Raw genomic sequence first — 23,348 nt, forward strand, 5'->3', positions numbered from 1 at the left:
CTCCATCTAAACACACATATCTGATTCCCCTTTGAATTCCAAGGCTCCACAAGGTGAGGACGACACGTTTATTTTCTTTATCTCTCTCTCTCTCTCTCTCTCTCTCTCTCTCTCTCTCTCTCTCTCTCTAAACGAAATTAATAAACGAAAAGGATCTCCGGACTATGTATCTGTTCCGTCAGATTTTGCGGATCATGAACATTTATGAGTCACAGTTGTTATCTTGTCTATGCTGGCAAATAATCATGACCACCCGATATTAATTATACTGTATAAATAATTTTAATAGCATGGCCATTCAAAACCAGCGTCTACCATGTGCATAGTAAAACGATCACCGAAAATCATCTTGGGCGGGAATTAATGTGTAAACAGATATTTTGTTTGTTTGAAATTAGGGATGGGATTCACTATAAACCTAACGATTTTAATAACTCACTGTACATCCGGTCCAGCCAGCAACAGTCTGACGCAGGCACAGCGCGCAATGTTGTGTTGGGTTTTTTATTCGAGAAGGAATGGTGGAAGGCAGTGACCGTGCTCGAGAGATTTTTCAGCCTTTTACAGTTTTTCTCAATTGCTAAAACACTAAAACCCATTGGCTGAACAAAGTTCTCAGTTGCCTGAACTCATTTAGCTAATTGTGCAGTCTGTTGTGCTTGAAGCCAAAATACCTCAACTTCATTACACATTATACCATCCCTTACTTTAACTGAGATTTTAAACACAAAAGCTACACCTCCCCCATAAGTATTTCTGTCCTTTCTATATAGATTATGTCATGGCATCATCATCAAATGTTTCATCCAGATGGGCTTCAGATATCTCATAAATGTTAATCGTGTTTGACAACAATAAATCAGAAATTTCATGCACTTTGTTCCTTAAACTACAAATATTCAAATGAGCAATCTTTAAAAAAAAAGAAATATCACACCAAGAGATCCCACTGTTATGCTGAGGCATAGATGAAGCGGAGAGAGAATCCATGTGCACGCACTACTTTATTTTAATAAACAACAGAACAGGAAACTCAGGAAAGGAACAGGAAACATCTACAAGCTACAGCAAACACAAACATCGACCGACAACCAACAACTGAAACACAGAGGTATAAATACATAGACAAACAAGCTAAACAAGATAACAAGGGGGCGTGGCTAATCAGAAACACATGGGAACAATGATCAGACAATTAACAAGACACATGGCAAACAGGGAATCACATGACAGACAACAAGGAACAAAACCCACACCGTGACACCCACGTAGTTTCACATCTTATTTTTGTCAATGCTTCAAATCTTCCCTTATATTTCCAATGCCGTTTATGAACAATAAGCTTGTCATACCTTAAAAAAGCAATGTCTTTCTCTTGCAGCTTTCATTTTAGGAATCCGTTCCTTCCTTCTCTGTTGAACAGAACACTTTTGAACCTTTCAAAACTGTCTATCTTTGAGCCTTGAAAACATACCATAATTGGTCAAGGTCTACTCAAGGTTTCATCTGCTGCCTTTGAAACTTTTCCCACTCATTGAACTCTATCCAAATGGTGTGTGGATCCAGGTCCAATTTATCCTTAAAGAAAGTCAGCACCTTTCATCCTCAGTCTCAGGAATACCATCAATAATAATGTCCCCAGAGTGTGTATGGCTCAAAATACCCCACAGATATTTGATATAGCATGTTAAAGTTGTCACTTATTGAGGGTGAGCAAAAACACACAGTTTTTGTGTCTGTTCCTTTTAAATGCAAATTAATTATTGAGGCATTTATATAGTGCTTTCATATGTACTAATGTACACCCAAAGCGCTTTACTATCATATCAGGGGATCTCTCCTCAACCACCACCAGTGTGCAGCATCCACTTGGATGATGCGACGGCAGCCACAGTACAACGGCGCCAGTGCGCTCACCACACACTAGCTACAGGTGGAGAGGAGAGAGAGTGATATAGCCAATTCAGTGGATGGGGATTATTTGGAGGCCATGATTGGCAAGGGCCAATGGTTGGAATGTGGCCAGGATAGCGGGGTTACACCCCTACTTTTTACGAGAAGTGCCATGGGATTTTTAATGACCACAGAGAGTCAGGACCTCGGTTTTACATCTCATCCGAAGGACGTTGCTCTTTTGACAGTGTAGTGTCCCCGTCACTATACTGGGACATTAGGACCCTCACAGACCACAGGGTGAGCACCCCCTGCTGGCTTCACTAACACCTCTACCAGCAGCAATCTGGTTTTCCCAGGAGTCTCCCATCCAGGTACTAACCAGGCTCAACCCTGCTTAACTTCAGTGGGCAATCAGTCTTGGGCGACAGAGTGATCTGGGTTGCCCATTGAGTCCCTGCGCTGCCTAGCCTCAGTCTGTTCCCAGGACTACTTATACTTCTGACCCTGTTTATCTACTCTCACTTTTGCATCCACAATAAATGTTCATTATCACTCGCTATTGAATCCTCTGTTATTCCAGCGTGACAGAACGATCTGACCACATCATGAATTCAGCGAGTGCACTGGATTTGACAGAGTTTCTGTCCAGAAGCATGTCTTGTATGGACCAGCAGGAGGAGCAGATGACTGCCGCAGGACGTGCAGTGCAAGCCTTCGTAGTGCAGGTGTCTGAGCTCAGAACAGTCGAAGGTGGCGTTTGTATTAACATTGTTGACAGGGCGCGCGGCTCAGTGGGGAACAGCGGTGTGGGAGAACCGCCATCCATGCTGCGCTTCGTTCCAGGCACTATCTGATGAACTGAGAAGGGTCTTTGACCGTGCTGTGACCGGACGCGAGGTGGCCCGTATACTCGCGGATCTTCATCAAGGGAATAGACCGGTTTCTGACTATTCTATTGAATTTAGGACCTTAGCAGCAGAGTGCCAATGGAATGAAGAGATGCAGTGGGACATGTTCCTGCATGGGCTGGCTGACCGCATACAAAGGGAGATTTACGCGCTGGACCTGCCCCGGAATCTGGATAGACTCATCGAGTTGGCTCTACAGGTTGACAACCGCTTAAAGTCAAGTCACCTTCATTTATATAGCGCTTTTAACAATATGGACTGTTTCAAAGCAGCTTTACAGTGATAATAGAAAATAAAAGTAACAGATATTGTTTTGGCTTTATAGCAGCTCTATAATAAAGTTATTGTCCATCTAAAGTTAGTTTTGATTGATTCACTTCCATTGCAAAGATCATTAGTTATTAACTTAGGGGCCGCTTACACGACACCGTTCTAATAGAAGACCCTTAATGCTCTCCGGCCCGCTCATTCGCACAACAACAGTGCCTGGTGGCTTGAGAATGCAAACCTTGACATAGGTTCCAAGGTGCAAGCCTTTTATAATTTTATTATATTATCATTTTTTTTTTTATCTCTGCGCAAGCTTCAAAAACGCAAACCTGTGAAAACGCTGATGGCGTGTATTACGTGTTTAGTCCATACAGTAGGTATGAGCGTTAGCGTTTGAATAATATGTGCGCAGGCATGTAGTCTTTCTTTACAAATTGACCTCTACAAATTACTTGTCTGGCCTTAAAAATGTATAATACAGAATTATTTATCGCTTCCGCATAGCCATGTGAACCACAACTATTTTGACAATGTTTTATCTGCACATAAGTAAAGGGAAGGGAAGGAGGCCTTCACATGAAGAGACTAGTTGACACTTCAAGACTGCATTGTCGTCGTGTCCAGACGAAGGTCCTTTATTAAATCTGGATCCGGCGGACTGATCGAGTAGCACTAATAAAGAGATACATCCACGATCAGATGATATGAGCAAATAATTTGTGACTCTAATGAGAGCTGTCTCAGTACTATGGTACGGTCTAAATCCTGACAGCTGGTCCAAAACGCAGCAGCTAGAGTTCCCACTAGAACCAGGAACTGATTGGAGCAACATACGCTCCAGACCTTGGTTCCCACGAGACTCGAGAGTCACTTCTCCACCAACAGAGATGCGGTCAGTCCCGTCTTCCATCACGAGCCCATGCAGGTGGGAAGAGCTCTGCTTTCCCGGGAGGAGAGACAACGACGGAGAACCAGAGGGCTGTGCTTGTATTGCGGAGGCACCGGACATTTTCTGAACAAGTGTCCGGTAAAAGATCAAGCCCGATAGTCAAGTCATGTCATCTTCATTTATATAGTGCTTTTAACAATGTAGATTGTTTCAAAGCGGCTTTACAGTGATAAACGGATAATTTAATGTAACAGAGATTGTTTTGGCTTTATAGCTGTTCTTGAATAAAGATATTTTCCAGCTAAAGTTAGTTTTTATTGATTCACTTCCATCGCAACGATCATTAGTTATTAAATTAGAGACCGCTAAGACGACATTGTTCTCTCTACACAGACTTTAAACGCAAACCTGTGAGAAACGCTGATGCCGCTCACGTGCGCATCAAGAATGAATTCTATAGTTATGCTCATTTTAATATATGTGCGGAGGTTTGTAATTCCCTACAAACCAAGCCTTAACAAACTACTTGTCTGGCCTTAAAAACTGTTATACAGAATTTTATCACTTCGGGGTAGATACGCGAAACCGAAATTATCCCGACAACACTTTATCTGTAGAGTGGTAGAGGGATCCTAGTTGGATCCCAGGGGAGAGACTAGTTGGCACTTCAGCACTGCGTTGTCATCGGGTCCAGGCGAAGGTCCTTCGTCAGATCTGGATACAGCCTGGATTCTCCCTCCTCTCTCCAGGAATTGCTGCACGTAGCTGTGTGGTTTTGCGATAGTCGAGTGCGAAGTACATTGCAAACATACTGAAATGTTTGCCTTTGCAGTTCTCACCCGAAAGTTCCAGAACCATTCATTTTCTGTAAAGAACGCAAATTTTTCCCACCACAGCTGGCAACTGGCAACAGCCTCTTCATCATCCTCATTTTGCGGGATTTGTAAAATGTTTTTAAAAGAAAACCCATCACTTCAGGTCAACTTTGCACAAGAGCCATTCTTTTTTTCTTTTCGCGGGAATGCGAGATCCGATCTGTTATCCAGATATAGAAGCAACTTGATGTGGACAGGTGTTTAGGCACCATGAAAGTGGTTTGGCTTTTAGCAGTGTTCATCGCCATAGTAACTTGTGCTCCACGGCTAACCTGCTCCGGGGCAGGTTATGTTCTGGTAAAAGATCTCAAACCGAAATTGAACCAATCAGCTGTGAGCAAAGTGATATGTCGGATGCGGTTTCTACTACAAATGAAACTGTAGCAATTGTTTTAAAGACAATATTGTATGGCTTTTAGCAGTGCTTATTTATAATAATAATTGGATTTAGATATAATTTATGTAATTATACCCTCAATCCATGACACATGTAAAAAATGTTGTTCATCAATTATTAAGCACTTGCTTTAAAGCTGCAGTCCGGCACTTTTTTGGGTTTAAAAATATCAAAAAAGACATTTTTGAAAAAAAACTTAACCAGCCAGTGTTCAAAACGATCTGCTTGCCTTACCTCGATTCAAAACGGTAAGCTTGTAATAATGATTTTAATTCCAGTGGTACTGGTGGATTTCCGCGGGAATTTCGAGCATGTCTTTGCGTCATTACGTCACTTCTGTACACATAGAGAAGGAGTCCCCGGCTAGCGTGTGTGGATGATGGAGGTGGAGATTTAGCTTAGCACTTGGTATGGCGGATCCCGAAAGTTTAAAGCGACAATCACCAGTGACAACTGGAGATTCACCAGTTGTAAAACCCAAAGACTTCGGACTTCAGAGTGGCTACAGAAAAAATATATTTTTCACGTTTTGACGTGATATAAGCAATCGTTAGATTTAATCAGCATGATATAGCTACTGCAATGCTTCCCCCCACCCCCCGAATTTGGTCAGAACAAAAGTGAATGTTACTTACTTGTTCAGATGACATTTTCCGATGAAAATTCTAATGTTGACACTTTCAAAAAGTATACTCTGAGATTGCTGATGACAGTAACGTTACAGTATCCACAGCGACGCGGCAGCCTCAATACATTGTGTTCATCCGCGCTGTTTCATGCCGATTTACTACCCACGCACAGTTAATAATTCCGCGAATAACTGCAATTGCAGATTTCTAACAGAGATGGCGACAAAGAGGAAAAACGACGGACTGCAGCTTTAAATTAACATGAATATATAAATGAGCTATAAAAATTATGTAAGCTTAAATGTTCAATTCTCTCTATACCTTTATCAACTATATAAGCTAACATAACAAATTTTACCTGCACTTATAGTCCGCCGGATCAATGCCATATCCAGATCTGATGAAGGACCTGCACCTGGACACGACAACAACGCAGTCCTGAAGTGTCAACTGGTTTATCCCTCCCTTCCCTTCACCTCTGTACAGATAAAACGTTGTCAAAATTAATCCAGTTCACATGAATACGTGACAAAAAAAATCTGTATTATGAATTTATGAATTATTATACGCCTGTTTAACCGAAGCTTATTTGGGTGGGTTTCTCCCATCCCCATACATTGTCACTTCTCTGTCTTTTACGGCCCTGACGAGAACGTCGGTCTCCTCGGCTGTGAACCGCTCCTTGCGTTCGCCTGGCAAATCCACCGTTATAATAGCAATCCGCCATGGAACAAGCGTGCCTGCTCTTAAAGGGAATGTGAGATGACACTCTAATTGGTTTATTTCACGTTACGCCCAAACCACACCTTTGAATAATGAAGCTACTTCAGACCAACCCATTTTAAATTAGCTTCGTGTGCATGAGTAATTTATCCTGCCGGTATAATAGCAACAGAGCCCACAAAGTTACTTGCGTTTCGCGTTTGATACTTGCGTTTCAGATCGTATCTAATAAATATAATTAAAACGTGTATTACATTGATGCTAATCAATTATACTATTTGGTCCGTAGGGTTGGATTGTTTTCACACCACAAGCGAACCGGCCCAGAGTTTGTTTGGAATGGAGTCGAGACCAGCGATTGTTTTGGTGTGGATCCGAGCACGATTGCCGTGTTCACATATGCCTAGATGAAGGGAGAAAACACACCAGGTTCCAAAACAAACGCTCAGGTGTGAAAGCACCTCCATCACACCACCCTTTCAATGGCTCTGCTCCATTGTTAGTTCTGACTGGTGACGCAGTACACAATGACAGTTGGGTGAGATTTGCTCTCCACTTCCTGTGAAGTGATGTATTGATGTATCGCAATGCCCTTCGAACTGAACAGGTTTACTCCCTTCGGATTGGAATCTCAGGTGGTGGAATGAATACCCTATGAAGTCCACTTCTCAGTCAACTTACGGTCGAATGGAACGCACCTAAACCTGACCTGACCTTTGGTCAGAATACGCTAAAGCCTAGAGATGCAGCCTCAGAATCATTTTGGCATCATACCATCAACTTTTGATAAATTGCCGGCTTGCACTGAAGATGATCTGCCAGCAACTTTTGATATATTGCTGGCTTGGACTGAAGATGATCAAGGAGGAGTTTGAAAAAGTAGGTTTTAAAAGAAATTGAAAATAGCGGACGGCAATTTCAAACGACAATGGCATAATTGGTATCATTGTTCATGAAATGACTCGAGAAATTTATCAAGATTCATTCCAATAGGCAAAAATCTAAAAATTATAGCATATTTTTTTTTAAATGGCCGAATTTTGGGTATGCTTGTGATGACAGCAACTTTTGTTTCAATACGTCGAAGCATTGCAGGGATGTAGCCTCACATCTATTTTGCAGGGTTTGTACAGTCATGAAACCCCTGGAAAATCATAAAAATGTACCCTGATGCTACACCAAAACTCTAATGTGGCCTGCTAATATACATTTCTCAGAAACACAGTAATGATGACTTGCATAATAAAGGTGGCTTGTGATCTGTATCTAGTAGGCACACCCTTGCATTGTGGCTCAACATCTACAGTAGATCTCAGCCACATCTCACAGAGGAACAGATCAGACCCACGACGACTACTGTAAAGTGTAGAGAGGATACAGATTTCAGTGAGTGCAGCACACTTTTTCTGAAATTACATGAAATATATTACTGTTTAGTTTGCTTTGATTTGCCATTAAACATCTTGGACATTTATTTTACTATTGCAGGCAGAAAGACAAGAATTTGCAAATATATATTTTTCCATCTTTGTTTTAGGAATGACGATTCTCATGATCACTATGGTTGAACTGGTATTCATCTCTCTGGGACCTTGTATGGCCTATCAACTCACAGGTAGACGATGTTTAAGTGGTCGTTTTGGCACTTCAATTGAGTACGTTCAAAAACATACAGAAAATGCAAAAATAATGTCTTACATTATATAATATCTGGTGTGACTAAGGCTTGCAGTGTGAAAGCCTTGCCTTAGTGGTTAAATATCTGGACTAGTATTTTAAAGATACCACTGGTTTCACAGACAAGGCTTAAGATAGTCCCAGACTAAAATACATGTTTGAGCTGTTTTAACTGAAAGCAACTTCAGTTATACTGATATATCTTAAAATATGTCACTGCCATTGATGTGTCTCAAGATGCACACCAGCTGTGTTTTTTAAAGGGGTGGTTGATTGCGATTTCACTTTTTTCATTTTAAATAGTGTGTAATGTTGCTGTTGGTGCATGAACAGTATCTGCAAAGTTGCTGCGCTGAAAGTTCAACGTAAGCATAGATATCGTCTTTTAAAAATCAGGAAGTTTAATGCCTACAAAAACGACTCGATTGGGACTACAACGAGATACTTCCCGGGTTTTATACGTAACTAACCCATACATTTACATCAACCCTCCCTTCGGAATATGCAAAAAAAAGGGACATGGCCATATTTCTGCGGCTTTGTCGAAGAGGAAGAGTTATAGTGGAGCGCTGTAGCCATGCCGTCTAAAGTGTGTTATTTTCACCCAGGGGTTTTCTGTGTTCGGGCTTCCTACGGACGCTGTAGTTCGTCAACAATGGCTAAAATTTATGTTTGATTATGTTCCTGAAAATTACAATCATAATTTAGCTCTCTGTGCGGCGCATTTTACGGAAGACAGCTTCCAGAATCTCCACGAATTCAATGCCGGATTTAACAAGAAACTGTTACTAAAACATGAAGCAGTTCCAACTTTAAAACCAGAGGCAGCAGTTGTTGGGCCACAACCTGTAAGTAAGACTTAATAATTTTAAATGTATTTGCATGTATAATTTCAGACGTAATGTTTTAGTTTTATCAAGGACATAAACAAATGCCAGCGCTGGCGTTACTTAGTTATGCTATTTCGTGTGTCTATGTCAAACGCGTACAAACATTTTGGACCTGAATTTGTAATTATGTACTAATTTTGTAAATGTATTTTCTATGTACCTGTATACTTTATGGCGTAATTTTTCGATTTGATCAAGAACGTAAACCAATGCCAATGCTAGTTTGTTTATAGTAGCCACTAGCCAGTTAGTTCGATGCTATTTTGTGTGTATAAGAGACACGTGTATAAAGTTAAAAAAATTACATGTAATCGCAACAGCAAACTTCAGCTGCGGTATTACTCAGTCATTTATTCAGTTATATTAAATGTTTAATCAGGAGAAAACCATATCTCAAAAGCTAACAAGCAGCAGTGGCATTTTCAAGTAACAGCGTATCGAAATTATTATATAATAGAATAGAATAATAATACTAAAAAAATGTACCATTCAGAAATGTTTTGTAAGAGCCGTGTTTGGGGAGGTTCTGCTTGACTCTCTTCATTGCCGCTTTCTGGGTCTGATTCTGCAAACTGATACGGCAGTATTGACACCATTCTTTACATTTGACCGGAGCACATGCAACTTTCGCCCGTAAAGGTAATGGGCGTGATGGGCGTGAAGTTTCCGGACAACATGCACTACGCAGTTTAGCCAATTACAACACACCGGCCCAACTAACCAATCTGAGCCCATTGCCTGTTTCTGAGGGCGTGGTTTCATAGAATCAGGAAGTCAACCGGTCGTTCAAATGACAGAGGAGAAAGCGGCTTACAATAAAGGTGAAATTTATGGAAAATAAGGCTTTAAAAACGAAACAAAAAAAACAACGAAGAAGAAATGTTATATTGCACCCCATAAACACAATCATGCAAAGAAAAAAAGCAGTAAACCACCTCTTTAAGGCACATTTATAAAAGCTATGAAATGTCCTAATTGAACTAAGGCCTAATCCTGGCTTAATCTAAGTCCAAATGTGTAACCAAGGGCCAGTTGCATAAACCTCTAGTTAGACATATTTTTTTTCCTTAAGACTGTTAATAGCTTTTTGAAATCTGTTACGTAAAAATGTATATTGGCCTAATTTAATACCGAAAAAGTAATACTGACTTCCCCAGACTAACTGGTAGTCGGTCAAACTAGAACTTAAGACACTGTCTTAACATAATGGCTATGTTTATGCAACCGGCCCCAGGCCTATATGTTCAAATTCCACAAGAGATGATGCATGAATTACAATCATTTGTGTCAACTTCCGGTTGCTCCAGGGAACAGTTCCTGTAATAAAAAATCTACTGTAAATCACTTTGGATAAGAATAACAGAGAATAAAGCCTATAACTGCATGGAAAAGAAAAAGGGATAGTTATAATGATGAGTTGAAAGATGATGTGTCATCGAAGTAATCTTGGGTAAAAATTACAACATCAGACAGATGCAGATAGAGATTATTTTTGGCAAACAAATGGTATTGGCATAGTTTTTCTGAGACTTCTGAGAAAGTTGCCAAAGCTCAGTGGCCTTAACACACACAATCACTGATACTGTTTCGTGAGGTATTTGTAGCTAAGCACATGAGTTAATTATATAAGAATATAAATTGAAAATTGAAAACGGTCTAGGAGGAGTTAGAAAAAGTAGGTTTTCAAAGAAATTCTAAATGCCGGACGGCAAGTTCAACCGACAATGGCATAATTGGTATCATTGTCTGTGAAATGATTTAAGGAATCTATCAAGATTCATTACAATAGACAAAACTAATCAAAAAATCTTAGCATGTTTTTGTTTTTTTTAATGGCCGACTTGGGAAATTTGGGTATGACATAGCAACTTTTGTCTCAATACGCTAAAGCATTGCAGAGATGTAGCCTCACATCCATTTTGCAAGGTTCGTACGGTCATGAAAAACCTTGTAAAGAAAAACCTGCCAATATAAATTTACACAATAGTTGTGATCTGTATCTAGTAGGCACACCCTTGCGTTGTGGCACCACAAAACATCTAGATCTCAGCCACATCTCACAGAGGAACAGATCAGACCCAAAACAACTAAACAAGTGTAGAGAGTATACAGATTTCAGTGAGTGCCCAGATTTCACACTTGTTCTGAAATTACATAGAAATCTATTACTGATAGTTTCACATTCAAGAACTCATGAGCCCTGAAATCATGAACTTTCATCCAAGTGTGAATTAATTAGATATTACATATACTGTAACTTGGTAGTAAAATGTAAAAAAAATTGTAAATAAAGCTCTGTAAAAAACTTTACTTGTAATTTAATTTCACAACACTATGTTGTTGTAAGTGTGTCCCATTGGGTAATCAAAACTTCTACGCTTGTGGTCTTCATGCCCACTTGAACACTTGGGCCAAATACAGGAAATACATCATGCAAGTATACAAGTGGTCATGTGCAAAGACCCTAAGTGAGTATTGAGACAGGCCCAGTGTAGTTTAATTCATGAACAAATTACTCTTATGAACCGGTAATTTTTAGTGATTTAAAAACAGAACAGTAGTCCAATTCATTAACAAATGACTCAAAAACATACAGGGCAAACAGTGTAGCCCAATTTACAAACAATGACGTGATGTAGTGAGCTGCATCAGATGGAGGACCTGCGCCTAGACACAACCACAACGCATCCCTGAAGTGTCAGCACAGATTGTGTCAACTTGACTCTCCTCTATGAAGGCCTCATCGACACGAGAGCCAGTGGCACTGATCCTCAACAAACCCGTCTCTATACCGGCGTGATGACTCCGATCTTAAAACCAGATGGAACTGGATAAATATTCTAAATGTTCCAATCCAATCTGAATTCTGACCTGTAATGCTGCCTGAATCACTGTTCGTTCATTGGCCAGAGGAGAACTACCCCCCGACTGAGCCTGGTTTCTCCCAAGGTTATTTTTCTCCATTCTGTCACCTGATGGTTCCTTGCTTTTGGCTTGCTTATGTAGCGTTGCAGTGCGAGAGTAAAGAGAATTGAAAGATGTTTACCACACTCTTAACGGAAATGGCAATATATGATCGACTACGCCACCCCGGAAAACCAGAGAAATAGCACTAAGGGCACACAGGTTCGTTTTGAGTGAGTGGATGAGAAGACATGAGTCGTATAAATAGAAAAGTTTTATTTTGTTCGTCAATGTCGAATAATAAATAGTTAGAAATTCACAGTTAAAAACTCTTACACTGGCATTATAATAATGATGAACACCATCAATCAGCATCTATTCACACACAACAAATAACACTAAATTTAAAGGAACAATTAACCAAGAGCAGAGGTATCTGGAGGTACGGGCCAGCCGCCAAATTGGAAAAACAAGACCCCCCAATATTTCACTACAAATACCCAGATGCACACGTGAAGGTTAGATGCCAAAGGACACACAGCACTAGGTGTGAGCACACCACACAAATGGCAGCGTCGCCTTCACCCTCCAGAAACCCCCAGCTCCTGTAACATGGCAAACAATGAGAAACACACAAAACAAACATACACGAGCCAAGATGATAAGATGTCAAATACTTAGAGGATTTAAACCACTTGACCTAGAATTAGTGCTCACAATACCACATGAAAATAAACTAAGTTTGCTCCGGTTTAGTGATCAAAAATAAGACACGAAATAAAAATAAATAAATAAAAATAACCATACATACATGCTTATGAATCAATGGAGTTCAATGAGCAGCGGTCAAAAGCGACAGCCAGCCAGCTTACACAAAGCTAAACAAGATGCTTACAATGTCACAGTGTCTGGTTTGTGTATTCCTGGTGTCCACTAGAGGTCCTCTTCCCTACGGTGTCATCCACATTATGAACTGCATTCCCCACAATCCTTGTCTGTACCAATCACTGTTCATTGCACTCAGCTGTTCCCCGTCATAATTGTTCCCAGCTGTTCCCTGTTTCATTGTTAGTTCTGTGTGTATATATACCCTGGTTGTGTCTTGTCTATTATCACACCACTTCCGAGTACTGCTTTGTTGCCTGTTTTGTATTGTTTTTATGTTTTGGATTGCTTCTTTGGTTTTGACCCCTGCCTGGACTGTTTATGATTACGAATTACCCTATTAAAGCTGTGATTGGATCTAACCCCTGTTTCCCGTGTGTGGATCGTGACATACAAGACACGGGAATTCAATAGGCGACGGCCAGAGGAGACAGCCCGCCCGCGCAATCAGACGAATGCACAATCTTCACAAGCGACATGCGACAGAATCACAGCAGCTAAAGGTTTCTACCATGATGGATGTTGAGGCAAAACAGCAACGTAGTCACAATTAGACTCTTCACAATTTAATATTGACGCCCAATCCCAATCCCAGGGAGGACCCTCAGATCGCGGGATGGTCAACGTAAACAAACCATTCATGGTCGCACACCATGCGGGAATACAGCCGCTCGATCCGAAACATACCGCTGTGATAAGTAGGCAGCGAGCACACAGCAGACAGGAAGATAAGGACACAGTCAAAACCTTCGGCGGCGAAAGATGACATGACATCACGGCAATACCAAGATGCATATCCGGTCGCCAAAACCCACTTCTTTAACCCACAAGGGCAGCCAATAAGCCACACGCATGCGAACGATCTCCCAATAGGTGGAGTTATTCCACCCTGCTATACTTAGTTGGGGACAGTTAATGTTCAACAATATTATTGATCTGCCTGCATTGACACCATTAAATGAGAACTGAACTGAGCTGGATGATGACATCACTGTTTTCTCCAGAGTGGCTGTATAGATAAATGAACTAAATGAATAACTTTTTTACAACAGAAATGAACCACCGCTGAAACTTACTTAAGCTGGACGATAACACTATTTTCTTCTAGATCTGCTGTGCAGCCGAAACAAACTTAGTTGCATTATTTTCCTGTTATCACTGTAACGCTGGTTTGAAACGGTCTGTATTGTAAAAAGCACTACAGTTGGGGAAATAATTATTTGATCCCCTGCTGATTTTGAAAGTTTGTTATTTTAACGGATAGAGACAGAATATCAACCAAAAAATCCAGAAACAACACATTATATAAAGGTTATAAATTGATTTGCATTTCAGTGAGTGAAATAAGCATTTGATCCCCAAGCAAAACATGCCTTAGTACTTGTGGAGAAACATTTGTTGGCAAGCACAGAGGTAAGACGTTTCTTGTAGTTGGTCACCAGGTTTGCACACATCTCAGGAGGGATTTTGGTCCACTCCTCTTTACAGATTCTCTCAAAATCCTTAGGGTTTCTTGGCTGTCGCTTGGCAACTAAAAGTTCCGTCGACAGATTTTCTGTAGTATTAAGGTCTGGAGACTGGCTAGGCCACTCCATGACCTTAATGTGCTTGAGCCACTCCTTCGTTGCCTTGGCGGTATGTTTTGGGTCATAATCATGCTGGAAGAACCATCCACGACCCATCTTCAGTATTCAGGCTGAAGGAATGAGGTTCTCATCCAAGATTTGACAGTACATGGCCCCGTCTATTAGCCCCTCAATACAGTGAATTCGTCCTGTACCCTTAGCAGAGAAACAGCCCAAAAGCATGATGTTTCCACCTCTGTGCTTGACTGTAGGGATGATGTTCTTGGGGTCATAGTTAACATTTCTCTTCCTCCAAACACAGCGAGTAGAGTTGATGCCAAATAGCTCGATTTTGGTCTCATCTGACCACAGCACTTTCTCCCAAGCCTTCTCTGAATCATTAGATGTTCATTGGCAAACTTCAACACGGGCCTGTACATGTGCCTTCTTGAGCTGGGGGACCTTGCGGGTGCTGCAGGATTTAAATCCATTGCGGTGTATTGTGTTACAAATGCTTTGCTTGGTGACTGTGGTTCTACCTGCCTTGAGATCATTAACAAGCTCCTCCTGTGTAGTTCTGATCATCCTTACCCCCTGAGGTGAGATCTTGCATGGAGCTTCAGAACGAGGGCGATTGATTTTTCATTTTGTATTTCTTCCATTTCCGAATAATCACACCAACAAGTCTCCTTCTCTCCAAGCTTCTTGCTGATGATCTTGTAGCCCATTCCAGCCTTGTGCAGGTCTACAATCTGTCCCTGACATTTGACAGCTCTTTGGTATTGCCCATGGTGGTGGAGAGATTGGAATGGAATATGCAGATTCTGTGGACAGGTGTCCACTGACATTAGGACATTAGGAGTACTTTCGGTTACACTTTAATTTAAAGGGCACCTATTATGACATTTAAAATGTTCCTAATGTTGTTGTGGGAGTCCCCAACAACAGTTTTACATGCATGCAATGTCAAAAAACACTTTTGTTTTCGTATAATATGCATTTATTTTTACCTGATTTGCTCACCGACTCCCAAATGATTCGTTCAACGACTCATTTTTCCAAACCCCTCCTTTGCGCGACGCTACTCGTTGATTGGTCAGATGACCCAGCAATGATGCTTTTATCAATTAAATTGTGTTATAATAAGGATTATAGTCCACTGCTTTGTAGTTTGTAGTAAAAAACTAAAAATAAGATAAAGAATTTAATGTTATGTTAGCGAGCATAGCCCAGAGTTCATATTGTAAAAGCACAATCAGTCTTTGTTTGCATTAGCCCGATGCATAAACATAACGTTTTTACAAAAAAAAAAAAAAAAATGCAGTTATGTTACTACGAGGTATTAATCTATTCTTTAAGACAACTCCGAAAACAACGACAAACACTTCACATATTTCAATACAATTGTCATTGAAGACCTAGAAGCTAAACGGTGCTTACACAACAGACAAAATAATTAAGCATGCTACATAAAACATAAAAGCAACAATTATTAATAACACTTACAGGTTGTGATACGGAGGAGGAAGCTGATGCAAATACACTTGGAACTGAACCTTCCTTCAATATCAGCCGGCTCGCGAATCCAAGTTTGATTGCATTTAAGTTGGTAAAGCAATCGTCTTCAAAATGGCGCGAACAAAGCACAAGGCTCGGACTATAGGCTACTTCTGTGGTATAGTTGTGTATATATGAATTGTAGCCACTTAGTCTTCAAATGCTGACTTCACTTGAGTCGCACTTCAGAACACAGCGTCTCGTCGCCATGACGTTTTCAAGTTTTCCCTGGCCTTGGAGCGCAATAAGTGGGCGTATCGTATTCAAATAACTTGAGAAGTTGACGTCATCTAGTCAGAGAAAAAGCTTCGGTCTTCTAACGATTCATAAAAATGACTCAGAGTCGACTCTTACTTTTGAAAGACAATAACTTTATATTCGGTGCACTTTCATATTTCAAACTTTGCAGGATGTTTTTGTTCACTTAGATCTATGTTACACACTACATGAAAGGTAAATTTAAAAATTCCATAATAGGTGCCCTTTAAGGTGTCATTGTTACAGTGTAATTATATGTTTAAGTACTGAGTAATATTAAGCAACTACATGTACTTACAATAGGGTTAGGGTAGGATTAGGATTTGGTTAAGGGTTAGTTGCATGTAATTATGCATAATTTACTGTTATTGCTGTGGTAAGTACATGTAACATATGTAGCAAAGACACTGTAAAATAAAGTGTCACCGTACTTTCTTAAGGTGACAGGACTCATCTGTGTTCCACATGGTTGCATAACCAATCTGTGGGAGGCAGAATTCTTGCTGGTTGGTAGGGGATCAAATACTTATTTCACTCGATCAAATGCTAATCCATTTACAACCTTTATATAATGTGTTTTTTTCTGGATTTTTTGGTTGATATTCGGTCTATCCGTTAAAATAAACCTACCATAAAAATTATAGACCCTTAATTTCTTTGTAAGTGGGTGAACTTACAAAATCAGCAGGGGGTCAAATAATTATTTCCCCCACTGTATATAAATAAAGGTGACTTGACTTGACTTACGAGCCTGTCCTTTTTAGTGATCAAAAACGTACTGATGACTGTTATGAGGCAGTTTTTACAGAGAACATTCCTTGCATTTGTCATCTTTGCTTACACATGCAAGGAATGTTCTCTCTAAAAACTGCCTCATAACAGTCATCAGTTTGTGTTTTATATATATATGAATATATATAAAACTGCTGCGACGAGTAACTGATATATATATATATATATATATATATATATATATATATATATATATTTATATTAGTTTGTTGTAGTTATGTAATCAATTCTCTGTTGTCGTCATTTACAGGAAATGTTGCTTTGAGAAGTGAGACCCACCAGTCCATTGACTTGTTAAACAGTAACACCGCTGCCAATGCTGTTGATGGAAACCGAGCAACAAATTTAGCAAATAATTCCTGCACTTACATAACTGCAAAAAGAAACCCCTGGTGGAGAGTTACCCTCCAACGGCCTTACAAAATTGTCATGGTTGCCATCACCAACCGAGGTGATTGTTGTGCTGATAGGATCGATGGAGCTGAGATTCGTATTGGGAACAGCCTTGACAACGACGGCAACAACAATCAGATGTGAGAGAATTTTTAAACTGTTGCTCAAACATTGAAAAAAAATGTTTATCCAGATTGTGAGATCATCAAGCATTTTTACATTTCTTTAGGGTTGCAAAGGTTTATTCCATGCAGGCTGGGAAAACGCAGAAGTTCAAGTTCAGCCCCTTAGATGGACAGTATGTTAATGTGCTTTTACCAGGAGTGAACCGCATTCTGACAGTATGTGAGGTAGAGGTGTACACAGTCTCTGAAGGTAAAATGTGATGACATCACATGTGATGTTTGAGTGTGTTTTACAGCAGTCTAACTGTTCATACTTCATTATTTCTCAGACATGGTTTCAATGATGCAGTCGGAGAGGATAAACGTGGCACCAAATGGACGAGCCACCCAGTCCAGTGTGAATCAGGGTACTACAGCATGCCTGAGTCTTGCACAAAATGCCATTGATGGGAACCGGCAATATGACCTATTCAAAGGCTCTTGCACTCAAACGACTATTGAAAGGGATCCCTGGTGGAGACTGGATCTGATCAAGAGTTATACAATTGCATCAGTGGCTCTTACCAATCGCGGTGACTGCTGCGCCGAACAACTGAATGGAGTGGTCGTTCACGTTGGAGATTCACTAGAGTCTGAGGGCCGGGCAAACCCAGTGTAAGGAGTTCTGTCATTACATACATTTATTATAGACCTTGTAAAGCTAATGCATTTATTATTATTATTAATAAGCAATTTTACATGAGAAAGTGTGCTATGTTTTCAGACTAACAGCATGCGATACAACTGCTAAATAAACAACTTAATGTTGTGTAGCTTTTATTTTAGACACAATAGTGCCTGTTTTAGTCTATTAAATGTTTCCAAATGAAGTCAAATCAACTTAGTAAAGGCCTGTACACACCAAGGATGATAAAGATAAAATAGTTTTAAAAATCATTCTACATTTAATAGAATAGTGGTGTCCATACCACAACTATAACGATAATGGGCAAGGCATAGAGGAACGATATAATTGGAATCACTTTAAAAACGTTTATTTTTTCTGTATTTTTTTCATCTGATTAATGATCAAAACATTAACACTCAATCAGAATCCACCTGACTGTCAAAAGCTTGAACGATATTTTTTTTTTTTCATGTTTTAATATGTAGTTTAAATAAGTGTGGTAGGTAAGATTATTTATTTATTTTTTTAGGAAATTAGGTTGTCTTTCAGTCTCATACGCTGCTCTGTAAATACAATTTGTGGACAGAAACTGTTGCGTTATATACATGACGATATATATGATATTTAAGGCATCAAAAAATGTATACTCTCTTCCTTAACTTGCATTCCTACCCAGGTGTTTTAAAGTGTCCTTCATCCCTGCGGGAGGGACCGGGACGTTCCGGTGTGACAGTGCTCTTCAAGGCCGTTTTGTGACTGTGGCTCTTCTTGGGGAAAACAGGACTCTGAGCTTGTGTGAAGTGGAAGTGTTCGGGGTTCCAACAGAATAATGCAGCTGATTTTTTATTTTGTTTTTAGCAAGAACATAGCGACCCACCTTATGCCTATATTGCCACGCAATAATGTTAATAATAATTTACTATATTAATATTATGTGATAATATTTTTTATAATTCCTGTCTACACCCCTGTTTATACCTGTTACAAATATTTGCATGAGAAATAAAATCATTGTCTTCAATGCTCAGTAACACATCAAAATAATATTTGTCACTTTTACTTTACACAAAGTTAAACATATGGTGTTCAATGTAATTCTTATCAGCTTGTTTTAATAAATATTGTGCATTCATACCAGCCACTTGATGTCACTATTGCTTTAACTTCACTTGAAGGAAATATTAAGCAACTTCCCAAAAGCTGAAATTGTGCAATTACAATAATACTGTGCAAAGACAGCTGCTTGATTTTTTTCATCCTGAACTGAGTTAAACCCAGCTTTGCTGATTCCAAACTAAAGCTAACACGATAGACACCACTAAATCAAAAGTGAACATTTCTTTGAAGATCAATATTGATTCAATAACTGTGCAAGATATGTGTTCAAAACTATGCTGACATCTGGGATCATTCATTGTTATATTGTAAACAGGAATCAGCCTGTTTCTTTTCCACAGTCAATTGAAAATGACATGTTTTCATCGTGTTAATTGAATTTGGAGCAGCTGTATGCTTTGAAACGAGTCTGATAGACCATCTGTGCTTAATAAAAAAAAGTATACTTTTGAACAAAAAATATATGGTTTTATGGGCAAAAATACTGTTGAGGAAAAGGATATAAAATATGAATCTGATTATTTTAATATCACTGACAAAAGATATCTCTGAAAAGCACAGTTATAGTGGCCAATTCACCTTTATTTAGTGCTTTTTATAATACAGATTGTTTCAAAGCAGCTTTACAGTGATAACAGGAAAATAATGCAATACGGTTTGTAGCAGCTCTAGAAGAAAATAGCGTCATAGTCAGCTTAAGTAAGGTCAGTGTTGATTCATTTAGTAAAAAAGTTATTAATTTAATTTATCTATACAGCCAGCCGCTCTGGATAAAACAGTGATGTCATCGTCCAGCTCAGTTCAATTCTCATACAATGGCGTCAATGCAGGCAGATCAATAATATTGTTGAATACGTTAAATACACATTTACAGATCCACATTGACAGATTGAAGTTACACTCCAAAGACTGAAGTCAAAGAGAATAATTGAATGTGATAAAAAAAAAATGTCATAAGAAAAATGTGTGTGCTGGCCATCAAAACTGATATATTGCACTACTGGAAAATTGATGAATATGTCTGCAAAATATTAACATCCCTGATGTTATACATTTTCACATTAAAAACTTTCCTGTCACTCACAATTTTGTTAAATGCATAATCTGGACAAAATCACGCATGTTGAGTCTAATTTGAGTCTAATCTTTTTGCTAATTTTTCCTAGAAGAGAAAGAACTGGCATATAAATGGTCTCAAAAGACATGGACTAAATCTCATTTTGATACGAATCTAAAAGAAGAAGTGAACAGGAACATGCTAACCATCCAAACCTTGCAACGCACAAACACAATCACACACACTATCAGGGCTTTCTGACCCCCAGTGTAGGAAAATAAATCATTCAAGTATCAAAGACAGGAACCATATTGATTCGGCAAGAGCTCCAGATGTATAATTCAGCGAAATACTGAAAGAGTAATTGAGTCTCTCTTCTCTATGGCATTATCTGACTGGGTCAATTTGCACTCTGCCTGATCAGGTCAGTGCTCAGGGCGGATGAGACTTCAGCCATGCCTTCCACGCTGGCACTGAGACCAGCTCAAGTGTGCATAATGCATGGGACCACAGTCTATAAATTGCATCTGACTTAACAAGGTGGTAGGAGGGCTGTCTGCATAAACTCTCACAAAGTAACAGCAAAATTGCAGCTGTTTAACTGTTGGAAATGTACAGTTTTGGCTCCTAACTCTTTTTTTATTAAGAGGGTTTTGCTAGGGATTAAAATAGAAAATCTGTAATTGCAAAGACATTACCACTTGAACTCTTGAAACAATCTACCTATGCGATAAGTCTTTAGACCTTATTCACGTTGAATTAGCCAATGCCTTCAATTACAGCTTGCCCTTATGTCTTAAAAAACTGGTTCTTGGAAGAAAAAAACTGTCAGTTTTTTTCTTTCCTTAAGGAAAGAGAGCTCCATCATTTGTCTATGCTCACTCTGTAAGTTCCAGTGCTCCAGGCTACATAGGTTTGCTTCCTGCATCTAGCTTAACTTATTTCTTGTTTCTTTCTTTAAAAATTTGTTTCCTTATTTATTTTTCTTTCTTTCCTTTTTTTTCTTTCTTTTAACCAAGCTATCTCTGATATTTTCACTAACTTCCTGCAAGGGCCAGTTAAATAGTAAGTAACTTCTAGCTCCAGCACCCTTGTTCTAGATACAAAGGGCTAACAATCCATTTGTTGTATCTTTCACTTCATGGGAAACGAAGGCTGCATTTGGAGGTCGCATTTGAAGGAGCCTTCGAATTGGGACAGCCTTCATGACGCAATCGGCCTACGAATGTGGCCTTCGAAGGATGCAGCCTATGAATTGGGAATATGAAACTTGCATTTTTACGTTTTTTATTTTTATTTTCTATATTAACTATGAGTTTCAGTCCAGTTGATGGAACTTGCCAATTGGACCAGTGCTACTTCTTCCATTCCAAGCATTGGTTAGTCATGAATTATGTATGTGTTTTATGCCTTGCAACCATTTGTACTGAATATTGTTGTTGTGCCTTTAATTTAAATATCCCCACCATTATCTCTCTGGCTGGCATAGAAGAGGTTTTGTTGAAATAGTGAGAATCATTTGTAAGAAATACAAGTATTTGCAGTAAAATCCTGGGATTTTAACATTATAGGCCTAGATGAAAATGTACAAAGATTAGGCTACATTTGGCATTAGTATAAATGTATAATATTGTGGTAAATATATTTGATAAATAATTTAAATATATTTGATAAATATTTTTTTTAATATATCTATAAATAAATGTTATACATATTTAATTTATTTTACAATTTTATGTATATTTTTTGTAAAGCATGCTGCTAAAAATAAATTAAAAAGTACAGAATTATTGTTGGACCAGTAGAACAATTCTTTACATTCATTAAATTCCTATGAGCCCTGTTGTGTAAACGTAAATCTAGCAAAAAGGATTTGCCCATCATTTATTTGTCCACCAAGTTACTTTAAAGTCGACATGAAATCAAAATTGACCCTATTTACTTTGTTAGCGCATATTACTAGTCTTGTTGTGAACACTTAATCCGTTAAAGTTAGTACAAAGAAAAAAATGGTTTGCCATTTTAATCAAAGTCTGAAAAGTTACTTCCTGTCTGGAATGGCATTCCTTTTCTGATGACGTCAGTTTGACGGCTTGGGTTGAACAGGCTTAACCCCTCCCCTCAAACCGTTAGTCTGCTATGAGCGAGAGATGGAGAGGAGGAGCGCTAAAGTAAAACCCTGCCCTCTGTTCAATATTCCGTTTCACCTGGAAATACGTCACAACACTGGAGAAAAGTCGTTTGCAACTTCCGGTTCACGCGGACTTTAAGTTGTTGAGCAGGTAGAAACATGATTTAGTGAGAGGACAAGTTTGGAAGTGAGTTTCAAAGGAGAATGGGAGAACAGGGAATATACCTCAGTTCCTCGAAAAAGCTCCCCTTCTATTCAACAACAAGGTCGATACGGAGGAATCTGCTTTGCAAATGTGTCCCAGCAGGTGTTTACTGTGGTGTTGTACCCCACGGCAGTAACACAAACCGAAGAAAACAGCCTCAGGGTTGAAAATAATTCCCGTAGAGATCAGCGAGTTCCCAACTGTCTGCCCCATCAGTCACAGAATCCATGCATTGCAGGTGGACAGGCACTGGGCTGTTTTCTGTTCTTTAACTTTTGGTGTCATTTCAGTTTGCCAAGTCCTTCAAATGCTCCTTTAGAGGAATGTCATAAGAATGGTTGCAGGTACTAAGGTAAGCAGTTATTTATACTAAGAGGAGATAGGAGCTTGTTATCAAAAAAAGAGATTGTTACCTCTACAGTCTTGTAACTTTGTGCTCTGCACTGAAACCTGTAAAGCTCAGCTTTCTCTGAGATGTGATGTGAGACTTGACCCTGCATTGTGCAGCCAAAAGTATTCACAGCTCATTGTTTAGCAAC

General features: G+C 39.3%; 1 protein-coding gene across 3 annotated transcripts; it reads left to right on the forward strand.

Moving 5' to 3' along the window:
• The first annotated feature begins 6 nt into the window (after positions 1-6).
• Positions 7-19,524, forward strand: LOC306986610 (uncharacterized protein). 3 transcript variants are annotated; one of them, XM_079590018.1, is made up of 7 exons: positions 7-53; positions 7,861-7,973; positions 8,125-8,202; positions 17,366-17,648; positions 17,738-17,883; positions 17,963-18,287; positions 18,977-19,524. In XM_079590018.1, the coding sequence occupies exons 3-7, from the start codon at positions 8,127-8,129 to the stop codon at positions 19,128-19,130; spliced, it is 984 nt and encodes a 327-aa protein (XP_079446144.1). In that variant the 5' UTR covers positions 7-53; positions 7,861-7,973; positions 8,125-8,126; the 3' UTR covers positions 19,131-19,524. The 3 variants fall into 3 exon arrangements, with proteins under 3 accessions (XP_079446144.1, XP_079446143.1, XP_079446142.1); XM_079590017.1 differs by lacking the exon at positions 7-53 and adding an exon at positions 6,492-7,036 and having other exon boundaries at positions 7,858-7,973; XM_079590016.1 differs by lacking the exon at positions 7-53 and adding an exon at positions 7,109-7,466 and having other exon boundaries at positions 7,858-7,973.
• Positions 19,525-23,348: the final 3,824 nt, after the last annotated feature.

This window comes from Phoxinus phoxinus, assembly GCF_949152265.1.
Source record: "Phoxinus phoxinus genome assembly, chromosome: 19".
Lineage (NCBI taxonomy): Eukaryota > Metazoa > Chordata > Actinopteri > Cypriniformes > Leuciscidae > Phoxinus > Phoxinus phoxinus.